This window comes from Pangasianodon hypophthalmus, chromosome 14, assembly GCF_027358585.1.
Source record: "Pangasianodon hypophthalmus isolate fPanHyp1 chromosome 14, fPanHyp1.pri, whole genome shotgun sequence".
Taxonomy (NCBI): domain Eukaryota; kingdom Metazoa; phylum Chordata; class Actinopteri; order Siluriformes; family Pangasiidae; genus Pangasianodon; species Pangasianodon hypophthalmus.
In genome coordinates this window covers 24,492,458-24,503,753 of record NC_069723.1, presented here as the reverse complement: position 1 = coordinate 24,503,753, position 11,296 = coordinate 24,492,458, and the positions used below count along the sequence as shown (strand labels likewise).

The 11,296-nt window shown below is 38.5% G+C and overlaps 1 protein-coding gene across 1 annotated transcript in view; it reads left to right on the top strand.

Annotated features, from left to right (window-relative positions):
* Window positions 1-33: 33 nt before the first annotated feature.
* hfm1 (helicase for meiosis 1) overlaps window positions 34-11,296 on the top strand; it is a 34,857-nt gene continuing 23,594 nt past the window's right edge. The window contains exons 1-15 of the mRNA XM_053239575.1: window positions 34-1,804; window positions 2,697-2,809; window positions 2,995-3,238; window positions 3,650-3,876; window positions 5,514-5,555; window positions 5,630-5,700; window positions 5,802-5,934; window positions 6,836-6,987; window positions 7,077-7,154; window positions 7,247-7,402; window positions 8,725-8,925; window positions 9,241-9,329; window positions 9,499-9,542; window positions 9,663-9,764; window positions 10,596-10,741. Of these exons, the coding sequence (XP_053095550.1) occupies window positions 1,731-1,804; window positions 2,697-2,809; window positions 2,995-3,238; window positions 3,650-3,876; window positions 5,514-5,555; window positions 5,630-5,700; window positions 5,802-5,934; window positions 6,836-6,987; window positions 7,077-7,154; window positions 7,247-7,402; window positions 8,725-8,925; window positions 9,241-9,329; window positions 9,499-9,542; window positions 9,663-9,764; window positions 10,596-10,741 (1,872 nt within the window). The 5' untranslated portion in view covers window positions 34-1,730. The remainder of the gene's footprint in view (window positions 1,805-2,696; window positions 2,810-2,994; window positions 3,239-3,649; window positions 3,877-5,513; window positions 5,556-5,629; window positions 5,701-5,801; window positions 5,935-6,835; window positions 6,988-7,076; window positions 7,155-7,246; window positions 7,403-8,724; window positions 8,926-9,240; window positions 9,330-9,498; window positions 9,543-9,662; window positions 9,765-10,595; window positions 10,742-11,296) is intronic.

Genomic DNA, 11,296 nt, shown 5'->3' with positions numbered 1-11,296 from the left:
TGTAAAAGAAAAAAGTACGCCATTTTCACTTTTAGAATTCGCAAAGTAAAATTTATAACCTAAACGCGGCTTAAACATGTTATGACATGTATATATTTTTACTGAATGTCCAACGGAATCGTAGTGTTACGGACAATGTTAGACATGGTATCACCTAAAGACAAGTGGAACAGTCCAAATAGCTGGCACTAAACACCCGAGTCGAGAGAGAGACCAGTGTGGCTAGTACAAGACACGACAAAGAAGCTGTCATTTTGTCGTTTTTTTTAATCAAATAACATTGTACTAACGCATTAAATATATATTGTAAAGTTAAATTAGCGTTAGGGATTGGGTAAATTCACAATTAAACCAGAAAAGGTTGTATTTTTTAGGGTGAAAAGGCAACTCGCCGGTGCCCCTAGCTAGCAAACCATGAAGCTGACTTTAATAAGATAAAAACTGAAGCGAGGTATAAATGCTCTCAGAATATTTTATAGCGATTTCCTTGTAATATTACACGCAAATATATATTTATATATATTTATACAATTGGCTGAGGTACAAAACTGAACGTTTATTACATCTTTCTCTCTCAAAGTTCTGTCAAGCTTTATTTATTTATCTCCATAAATTTCCAAACTCCTTAAAGATGAGGTTTATGATCTGTTTTATTACCAAATCTAATGTAGATGACAAAAAGTGCAGGTTAATATAATATATAATATAGTATAATAAGTTAATTCATCAATATAAATGCTAATTAACCTTAATCAAGGGAAGATGCTCAAAGGGTTTGTGCTTTTTTTTTTCTTTTTCCATATTGTTTTATCCCAACAGCAGTCTTCACACGTTTTACAACGCTGATCTTTCCTTGTTTAATTCAACTTTTAGTGTTTTAAACATCATTTTTTCGGACATTGCTTTCAAAATAGGATTTGTGCCTGTTGTCAATCTCTGACGGGCCGCGTCCCAAATTGATCCCTACTTCTCCTAAACGTACACTACGCAGTGTACAAACTCTAACGGTGTACACGTCATATCTAGTGCACTAGGAAGCGGTTTGGGACACAGCCACAGGTTTTTCTCCCCTCAACCTCGCCCTTGGCTTGATTTTAAGCCTTCAGTACCCTTATTTATGTATTTGTGACTGTTCATTATGCCATTTGACACTTAAAAGCTTTATTAAAATGAAATAAAACTGTTTTGAACCGAATTAAGATTTAAAATCGTTGAGCTAACGTTACACATCCTTGCTAGATAGCAAAATTAGCGTGGCGCGAGATCGCGTCGCGAGACCATTAAAAAAAGACAAGCTAGGTAGGTTAGCTTAGCTAGCTATTTTCATGAAACTCTCACAAAAACTTTAGTAAGGTATTAATAAATGATACATTCAGCATCAGAATTACGTCCTACAAGAAATATATCGTGTCTCAACTGTAGTGCAGTCACCAATTTATGTAAAATATGTATAAAAATGATATAAAAATATTTTAATAACTTTTTGACGGTTGCTAGCTAAATCTGAGTTGTTAGCTAGCTATTATCAAGTTTACAGGTTTTATTGAGTCACTCAAATCTTTAAAGGCCTGTTAAATTTGAAAATGGTGCCTCTTTATTGTATAAAATGGTTCATATTTGAATGTCACCTCTATTTCTAGAGGTGTGGGAGATTTTAGGAATTGAAGGCTAGTTGAAATAATCTAGATGCACACCTGTGCTTTGCTTTCAGATTACTCTGAACCCAGAAGATGGTAGACTCATCCTCAGAGTTCTCCTTTTCCCTGGATAACCTGTTCTTTGACAGACCAGTGGTTCATAAAGTGTGAGCTGATGGTTATATTTAAAGTGTCCCTGAAATCAAACTTGGTGTTTCAGTTGGTGTTATAGTGTTTTACTTCCAGAAAAACCATTTTTGATGACTCATCCTGTACTTGTCTTGTGTTCGTCCAATTAAACACTGTCTAGAAAAACGATATGCCCCGCCCCTGGGGGTGTGTCTCGCTAAGCTTGTTAGCATGTAACATGGTTTGTCGGTGTGTTTTTTGGCGGCGCACGCTATTCCTTTTTTCCAAACATCACTTGAGAGAGAATAATTGTTTGGAGTGTGTGTGAGTTGGTGGTTCTGTGAGCCGTAAGAGTCAGTAATATGATTTTATCTCCCATTCAGACTCGTTAGATGTCTTTTGTTGATGACCCTTCGACTCTCCATCACCTTCAGCAACGCTGATGCTCGACTTCACCTCAAATAACTCCAAAAACACGCAGCATGTTGCCATTTATCGTCCATATCGTTCTGGTTAATGTGGAAAGGCGTGGGTGAAGGCGGTGGTGAGAAATCCTCCACAGATGAAAAAAAACACTCGTTATAAACTCTTCTTAGCTAGCTCGCTAAGCTACTATCAGGTTTTATTTAGATTGGGCAGGGGGGAGGGTGTGTGTGTGTGTGTGTGGCGTATCTTGAATGCTATTGGCTGTTGTGTAAATCAGTCAAGCACTTCGACACGCCATCGCTCTGACTTCCTAAAGAAAATAAGTCTACGTACGGTAACAGATCACGTCATTTTATGGTGAATTTCAGGGTTCATGCTGACAGCTGATGCATCCATGATACGTTTCTGGTTCTAGAGCTCTGTAGATCTCAATTCAGCTCTAAATCTTTATGTAGGTGGGATTTTTTTTTGTATTTGATCTTCTGGTTGTTCGTAATCGTACAGGAAGCCACTATGTCAGGAGCAGAGGGTGTGGAAACTGGATGCCGCCCCTGAAATTTCAGCAATCCCAGCGACTCAGGAGCTCCAGAAAGAGGCAGAAAGCTTGGCTTCTGCTGGTCAGTGTAGTTACATCAGTGTCTCATGTCTCAAAAAAAAGTCATTTATACATCATCATAGTTCAAATCTTAAGAAGTTCGGCTTTAGGTAGCGCAAGGTTAATAGCTACCAGGCTAACATTGTGCATTAACTGTATGCTAAATTTTTTTTCTCTAATGATTAACCTCACTCGCTCCCTATTAAGCTTACTCTCAGAAGCCAAAGAAGTTTTTCCCGCCTTTCCGAAGACCAGGCGTCAGCGTAGGACGGTGTGTCCAAAGTCAGACAGGTGAAGCAGAAGATCAGCAGGTGATTGAAGTGTGGAAATCTGAAATATCTGTGTCTGGGTTCCATCCCAGTGTGAGTAGCCATCAGAGCTGCCCTGCTGCTTCGCAGAATTCAGGAGAAACTAGACATTTTCATCCCACCGGCGCTCAACTCAAAACCCGGTAAACGATTTAACGCGACATTTCTGTTCACTTCTGCTCAAACAGATCATGATTTTTAATTTATTTTGTTAATCGTATACTAAAATACACAAGCATTACAGCTTACGTAAATGTCACCCAGATCGTTACACGTTACTGACTAGAGTTTGCGACTTGTTGCTATGGTAACCATGGTGACGCCTAGCTAGCTCAATTACCACTTTGATATGTGCTGTCTATCTTTCTGTGCTGATCGAAGTGTATCACGGTTCTCAAGCTATACTATAAATGCAGATTTAAATACTATGGTATTTTAATACTTAGGTAATACCAAGGTAAGCTACTGTTATTGCTCTGAAGTTGATTCATTTCCTATAATCGCACATCCTGGAGTGTTTTATTCCTTCCGTATTCCTCTTTACAACCCTGTAGGTTATTTAAACCTCCCATGAGGAAGTTCGACAGCGTTTCCATTCCAGCGACGAACCATCGCAGCGTCAGTTCGGTCGCTATGGTGACGGACTATCCGCTCCCGCCTCACGCCGTGGCTGCTTCCTGTAGCCCTTTCGGAGAGCTCAGCCAGACGGAGGGATACAGCAATCCGCAAAAAACCTGCTCTGTTGTTCGCCCTCTCATTCCCAAGCCTCTTCAGATACAAGGTGATATAGAATCAACATGCACAGGGTGTCTAATAAAGTGTTTAAAAACCCAACAGCGCTCCTGAGTCTGATACACACACACACACACACACACCATGTCAGTGTCACCAGTGAGGAAATAGCCAATCACTGGTGGACAAGTCATAATTTAATTATCTGGCTCACTATAACAGTGAACTCTACACTGTGTTGCCCGGAACCTTAACTGACTAATTGGCTTAAAAACAGAGGTAGTTAATGTAAAAATGTACAGTGAGTACGTTTAGCTAATTAATCATGGTTTGGTTTTCTGTCCTTCCATCACACATAAAAGAGACCATTCTAGTCTTTAATAAAAGGCAAACATCAAATCAGTGTATGTGTTAGATAGATAGATAGATAGATAGATAGACAAAGAAGTAGGATGGATGGATAGATGAATAGATGTATAGATAGACGAAGAAGGAGGATAGATAGATTTATGGATACATTAATAGATTTATAGACAGACGAAGGTGGATGGGTGAATAGATAGATAGATAGATAGATAGATAGATAGATAGATAGATAGATAGATAGATAGGCAAAGAAGTAGTATGGATGGATAGAGAGATAGAAAGACAGACAAAGGTACAGAATATATGGATAGATGAATAGATGGATAGACAGATAGACAAAGAAGGAGGATGAATGGATAGATAGATAGATAGATATACACAAGTAGGATGGATGGATAGATAGACAGACAAAGATGGAGGATAGATAGATAGATAGATAGATAGATAGATAGATAGATAGATAGGCAAAGAAGTAGGATGAATGGATAGAGAGATAGAAAGACAGAAAAAGGTAGAGGATAGATGGATAGACAGATAGACAAAGAAGGAGGATGAATGGATAGCTAGCTAGCTAGCTATATAGATAGATAGATAAATAGATATACACAGAAGTAGGATGGATGAATAGATAGATAGATAGATAGATAGATAGGCAAAGAAGTAGGATGGATGGATAGCTAGATAGATAGATAGATAGATATATAGAAAGACAGACACAGGTAGATGATATATGGATAGATGAATAGATGGATAGACAGATAGACAAAGAAGGAGGATGGATGGATAGCTAGCTAGCTTTGCTAGCTATATAGATAGATAGATAGATAGATATACACAGAAGTAGGATAGATAGATAGATAGATAGATAGATAGGCAAAGAAGTAAGATGGATGGATAGTGAGATAGATAGAAAGACAGACAAAGGTAGAGGATATATGGATAGATGAATAGATGGATAGACAGATAGACAAAGAAGGAGGATGAATGAGTAGATAGATAGATAGATAGATAGATAGATAGATAGATAGATATACACAGAAGGAGGATGGATGGATAGATAGACACACAGATAGACAAAGAAGGAGGTTGGATGGATGGATAGATAGATAGATAGGTAGACAAAAAGACAGAAAGACAGACAAAGATAGATAGATAGATAGATAGATAGACAGACAGGTTAAGCGTGGTGTGGTAAAAACAGACCATTCTAGTCTTTAATAAAAGATGAACATGGAATCAGTGTATAAGTTACTTACAAGTTAATAAACGAGTGTCATAATGTTGAGAATTAAATAAATCGTTTTTTCCACGTCGTTTAAGGCGAATCCGGATCAGAAATCCTCCGTCCCGTGTCTGAAATTCGTATCCTTTACCAAACTGCCTACTTTATAAACGTCTCCTAGTGTGTGAAGATTCCCTTAGTGATACCTGCACAGCTGTTAAATTCAGGAGCATCTTCAGCGACTTCCCGTACTTCAACTACGTGCAGTCTAAAGCACTGGATGATGTGAGTGTCGTTCGTTCCTTCATCACTTTCATTACGTTTACTGATAATACACTGCTTTTTAAATGTATTTTTATTTAGAGCTGATTACTGCTGTGTTTCAGGTTCTTTACAGCAGCAGGAACTTTGTTGCCTGCGCTCCCACCGGCTCGGGGAAAACGGTGCTGTTTGAGTTGGCTATCATTCGAGTGTTAATGGAGACGACTGAACCTTGGCGTGATGTCAAAGCCGTCTACAGTGGGTCACAACGTGTTTAAAAAGGAATGCATTTATTTTTTTTTTTTTTAAATCTTTTCTTTAAATTAAAGCAATCACCTCACAGGCTTTACACATGTACAAGTCTGGATGTTTGTTTACTCTGTTTTTATTTTATTAAATTAACGTGAAATAGGTTTGAGGAAGGGATGGTTTTCAACAAGCTAAAACCTTCAATAATTAAGGAATAAAACACAACAGAGCGCGCTGTTATTGGAAAATAATCAACGACAGAGTCTTGCAGTGAAGTGGAGTTACTGTTACCAACCCAAAGTTGATTATTTTCCTTTAACTGCATGTCCTGAAGTGTTTTATTCCTCTTATAACTCAGCAATTTACCAATGATTACGTTTTTTATTAATTAAAAAAACGACACTTGAAACTTTTTATCTGTTTATTGTTGCATTTAATGTTACAATGCAAGTTAGTTCCTGTTCTCACTTACGTTATAGCAGCTATAAACATATCTGTCTTTCTTTCACAAGCATCTCTTTTTCACTCTCTTGACGTTAATAAGACAAAAAAAACCCTGCAAGTTTCTAATGTTACCGAAAAACCTGAAGCTGAAGATGTCGGAAAACTTTACCTCTGACTGTTACAAACCGCTGACACTGGAGACTCCTTCCATAAATGTTAAATATAACATTTGTAACATTTGATAATAATAATGTAACATTTAACGTCTCCTTACAGACGTTAAAACTTCATTGTATCAACGATCTCACGTTTTTTAATCCATTTATTTGGAGCGTCCGTCGTCCGCCGTACACGTCCCTGTGAATGAGCTGTTACTATAGAAACGATAACATATTAGAGCAAGTGCATTAATATAAACTTGTGATTTGCAGCAGCATTACAGTCTTCTTTCTTTTTTAACCCTCAGTGGCACCCATTAAGGCTCTTTGCAGTCAGCGATATGAAAACTGGAAGCAGAAATTCGGGCCACTGGGACTGAATTGCAAAGAGCTGACAGGAGACACCGAGATCGACGACTATTTCGAAATCCAGGATGCCCATCTCATCATGACAACACCAGTAATATAAAACTAACGAGATTTATTTCAGAATAAATCAAAAACCTGACAGAGTGTGCGTCATTAACGCTCCATGGTTCCTCTGTGAAGGAAAAGTGGGACAGTATGACGAGGAAGTGGAGAGATAACGTTTTACTGCACTCGGTCCGGCTCTTCCTGATTGATGAGGTCTGCAGGATTTACGTTTTTACCAGTCCTTTGAGCAACAGTGGCAGTGATTCAGAGATTTAATCCCTCTGCGTTTTGGCACTGTGTTGTAGATACACGTGGTGAAAGACGTGACCCGAGGAGCGACTCTGGAGGTCGTGGTCAGCAGAATGAAGACCATGCAGTCGTACCGCACCGCTGAAGATCCACACTCAAAGACCTGCATGAGATTTGTAGCAGTTTCAGCCACCATCCCAAACCTACAGGATGTACGCAGCATCAACAATGGATGAGTGGATGGACAGAGACAGACAAATAGATAAAGATGAACAATAAATAGACAAACAGACTGATAGATAGATAGATGGACAGACAAAGATAGACAAAGACAGGATGGATGGATAGATGGATAGATAGATAGATAGATAGATAGATAGATAGATAGATAGATAGATAAAGATGGAGGATAGATGGCTGGATGAATAGATGGAAGGATAGACAACGAAGGAGTATAGATGGCTGGATAGATACATAGATAGATAGATATATAGATAGACAAAGACAGAGGATAGGTGGATGGATGAATAGATGGATGGATGGATGGATGGATAGACAAAGATGGAGGCTAGATGGATGGATGAATAGATGGATAGATAGACAAAGATGGAGGATAGATGGATGGATGAATAGATGGATGGACAGACAAAGAAGGAGGATAGATAGATAGATAGATAGATAGATAGACAGACAAAGATGGAGGCTAGATGGATGGATGAATAGATTGATAGATAGACAGACAAAGATAGAGGATAGATGGAAGGATTGACAACGAAAGAGCATAGATGGCTGGATAGATAGATAGACAGACAGACAGACAAAGATGGATAGATAGATAGATAGATAGATAGATAGATATACAGACAAAGAAGGAGGGTAGATAAATGCATGAATAGATTGATAGATAGACAGACAAAGATAGAGGATAGATGGATGGATGAATAGACAAACATATAGACAGATATACAAAGATGGATGGACAGACTGAAAAAAGAGAGATAGACAGGTAGGAATGGTAGCCAAACACACGGATGGATGATAGATATATGTAAAGATGGATAGACAAATAGAGTGATGGATGGATGAATAGAAAAAACACAGATAGATAGATAGATAGATAGATAGACAACCATGGATAAGAAGCAGATTGAAGGACGGGTAGCCAAACAGACCAATATATAGGTACATGGATTTAAAAGATGGATGTTGGATAGATGTAAGGATGGATGGAGTGATGAATGGATGAATAGAATGACAGACAGACAGACAGACAGACAGACAGATAGATAGATAGATAGATAGATAGATAGATAGATAGGCAGAGAGATTGGAAATAGATAGATCAATAAAAGATAATGTATATAACTCCAGTAAATGATAAAGTAAAAAATATTTCCACAGTATATTCTTATTTTTTAAAACTGGGATAAATGCAGCCGACTGCAGTGTACGTGTGTTGTACGCTGTAGAGTAGATTGAATGTGAATGACAGTTTATTAAGAAGCGTTGCTGCAATGATGGACTGATTGTGCAGATATCCGAGTGGCTGTCGGATGACTCGGGTCCAGCCGCTTGTTTGAAGACGGACGAGAGCCACCGACCGGTGAAGCTGAGGAAAGTGGTGTTGGGGTTTCCGTGTGGAAACAACCAGAACGAATTCAAATTTGACCTCTCTCTCAACTACAAGATGGCCAGCATCATTCAGACCTACTCCGACCAGAAACCTACGCTGGTGGTGAGAGAAACCGAATCAGTTCTTCAGTCATCACGTTATTGTTTCCACACATTACGTAGCGCTGACACTGGAGACTCCTTCCATAAATCCTTCATTAAATAAGCATCTCTTTACAGAAAACATCACCATATCGACGATTACACAGGAAACCATAACGTATCAGAACCAGCGCATTAATATAAACCTGTGATTTGAAGCTGAACTAATGCTGTTATAGAAAATTAATCAACACTTTCTTCTGACCAATCAGAATCCAGAATTCAGCAGCGCCGTGATGTGTAATGTTATTATTTTTTATATATATGTGCCTCAAAGTTTTGTTCCACGAGGAAAGGAGTTCAACAGTCTGCTGCTGTGCTCGCCAAGGACGCCAGATTCATTATGAGTATTGATCACAGACAGAGGTGCGTTTACTTTCTCACACTGTCTTCCTTATATATCATTTTATATATATATATATATATATATATATATATATATATATATATATATATATATATATATATATATGTATATAGAGAGAGAGAGAGAGAGAGATTCATAATCAATATTAATCACTTTATTCGCTCACAGGCTGATGAAATATGCCAACTCTATTCTCGATACCAAACTCAGAGGTATGTGTTTGTAATTTATTATTCCTTGAGATAGAGATCTGTGTGTGTGTGTATGTGTGTGTGTGTGTGTGTGTTCTGTGCACTGATGCTAAATTTTCTTTCCCGTCTGCCCGCATTAAGATCTAATAATGTGTGGTGTGGGGTATCACCATGCTGGTGTCAGTGTGTCGGACAGAAAACTGGTCGAGGATGCGTTCACGGTCGGCGACTTGCCCGTCCTCTGTGAGTGCAGCTTTCACTTCAACACATTGTTTCCTTTTCTTGCTCTAAACAATATATATTTATATTTATAAACACCTATAAAGTTCATAGTATAAAAAATGCATTAGGTTACATTCCTTTATACCACAGCACTGTCAAATTCTCAATTCTGATTGGTTAGAATGTGTTAATTAATTTTAAAAAAACAGCAGCTCGGACTTATTAATGCGGATGTTTTATATATGTTATCGTTTCTATAGTAACAGCTCATTCACAAGGTGCTGTATGGCAGACACTCCTTACAAACAGATTAAAAACCCTGTGTAATGGTTGATATGGTGAAGTTTTCTGTAAAGTGATGTTTATTTAACATTTACTGAAGGAGTCTCCAGTGTCAGAGGTTAAAGCTGCTGTAACTTTAAGTTTTCCGGCATCTTCAGGACGGAAGAGTTTCTCGGTAACATGACAAGCTGTCTTATTTTTGATTTATTAACTTCCAGAGAGACTGGAAAAGAGAGGGAACGAGTGTTTATAGCTGCTATAGCGTAAGTGAGAACAGGAACTAACTTGTTTCATGGACGTTCCACAAGAATGTACATGGAATGTAACTATAAATGGATAAAAAGTGTCATTCTTTAATAAATAAAAATTGAATCATTGTCAAATTGCTGTGGTGTAAGAGGAGTAAAACACTTCCGGATGTGCTGTTAAAGGAAAATAATCAGCTTCGGAGTCGTAACGGTTACTCTGCGTCATCACACCACCCTGAAGTTGATTAATTTCCTGTAACTGCAGGAAATTACACAGTCCTTTTGTGCAAACATATATAGTGTATGTTGCGTACTTTCTCAGTCACTACCAGCACTTTGGCGATGGGTGTGAACCTGCCCGCTCACCTGGTGGTGATCAAATCCACCATGCACTACGTCGGCGGAGCGTGTGAGGAGTACAGCGAAGCCGACATGCTGCAGATGATTGGTAGAGCAGGCAGACCACAGGTAACGACAGTAGAAATAACAATATGGCTTACACTACATTCACATCATAGTAACCTACAGACAATATACAGTTTATACACACCGCATTTGTTTAAAATATTTGACGGTTGATTTATATATTTCATACTTGGCTTCATTCTAGCTTCGTTTTCAGATTAGATTAGCAAAGCAAGCTGACTGTACTAGCGACATACACTCACCAAAGGCACCAATTATCTCTGCTACTTCCTTAAAAGCTTTATTTTAGTTCGTTTGAGACAGGATGACGTAGGTGAAACTACAATTATACGTTTTTCAACATGCTTCAACAGTAAATGAGAACTAACTGCAGGTAGGAACTAAAGTCGTGAGCGGGGAACTGAAGAAACGACGGACCGCACGTGTCACGTATCATTCAAGTCACTGGTTTGGATTTGTCGCTTTACAGTTTCGTATGTTCAGATGTCGCTTGTCGCTTAAAATCATCAGCCACAAAACAAGTTTCCGCTTCCAGTGAGAGTACGCTGTGAACGTTTTTGCTGCCGCTTCCTTGCTGGAACTTTTCGTTGGTTTGTT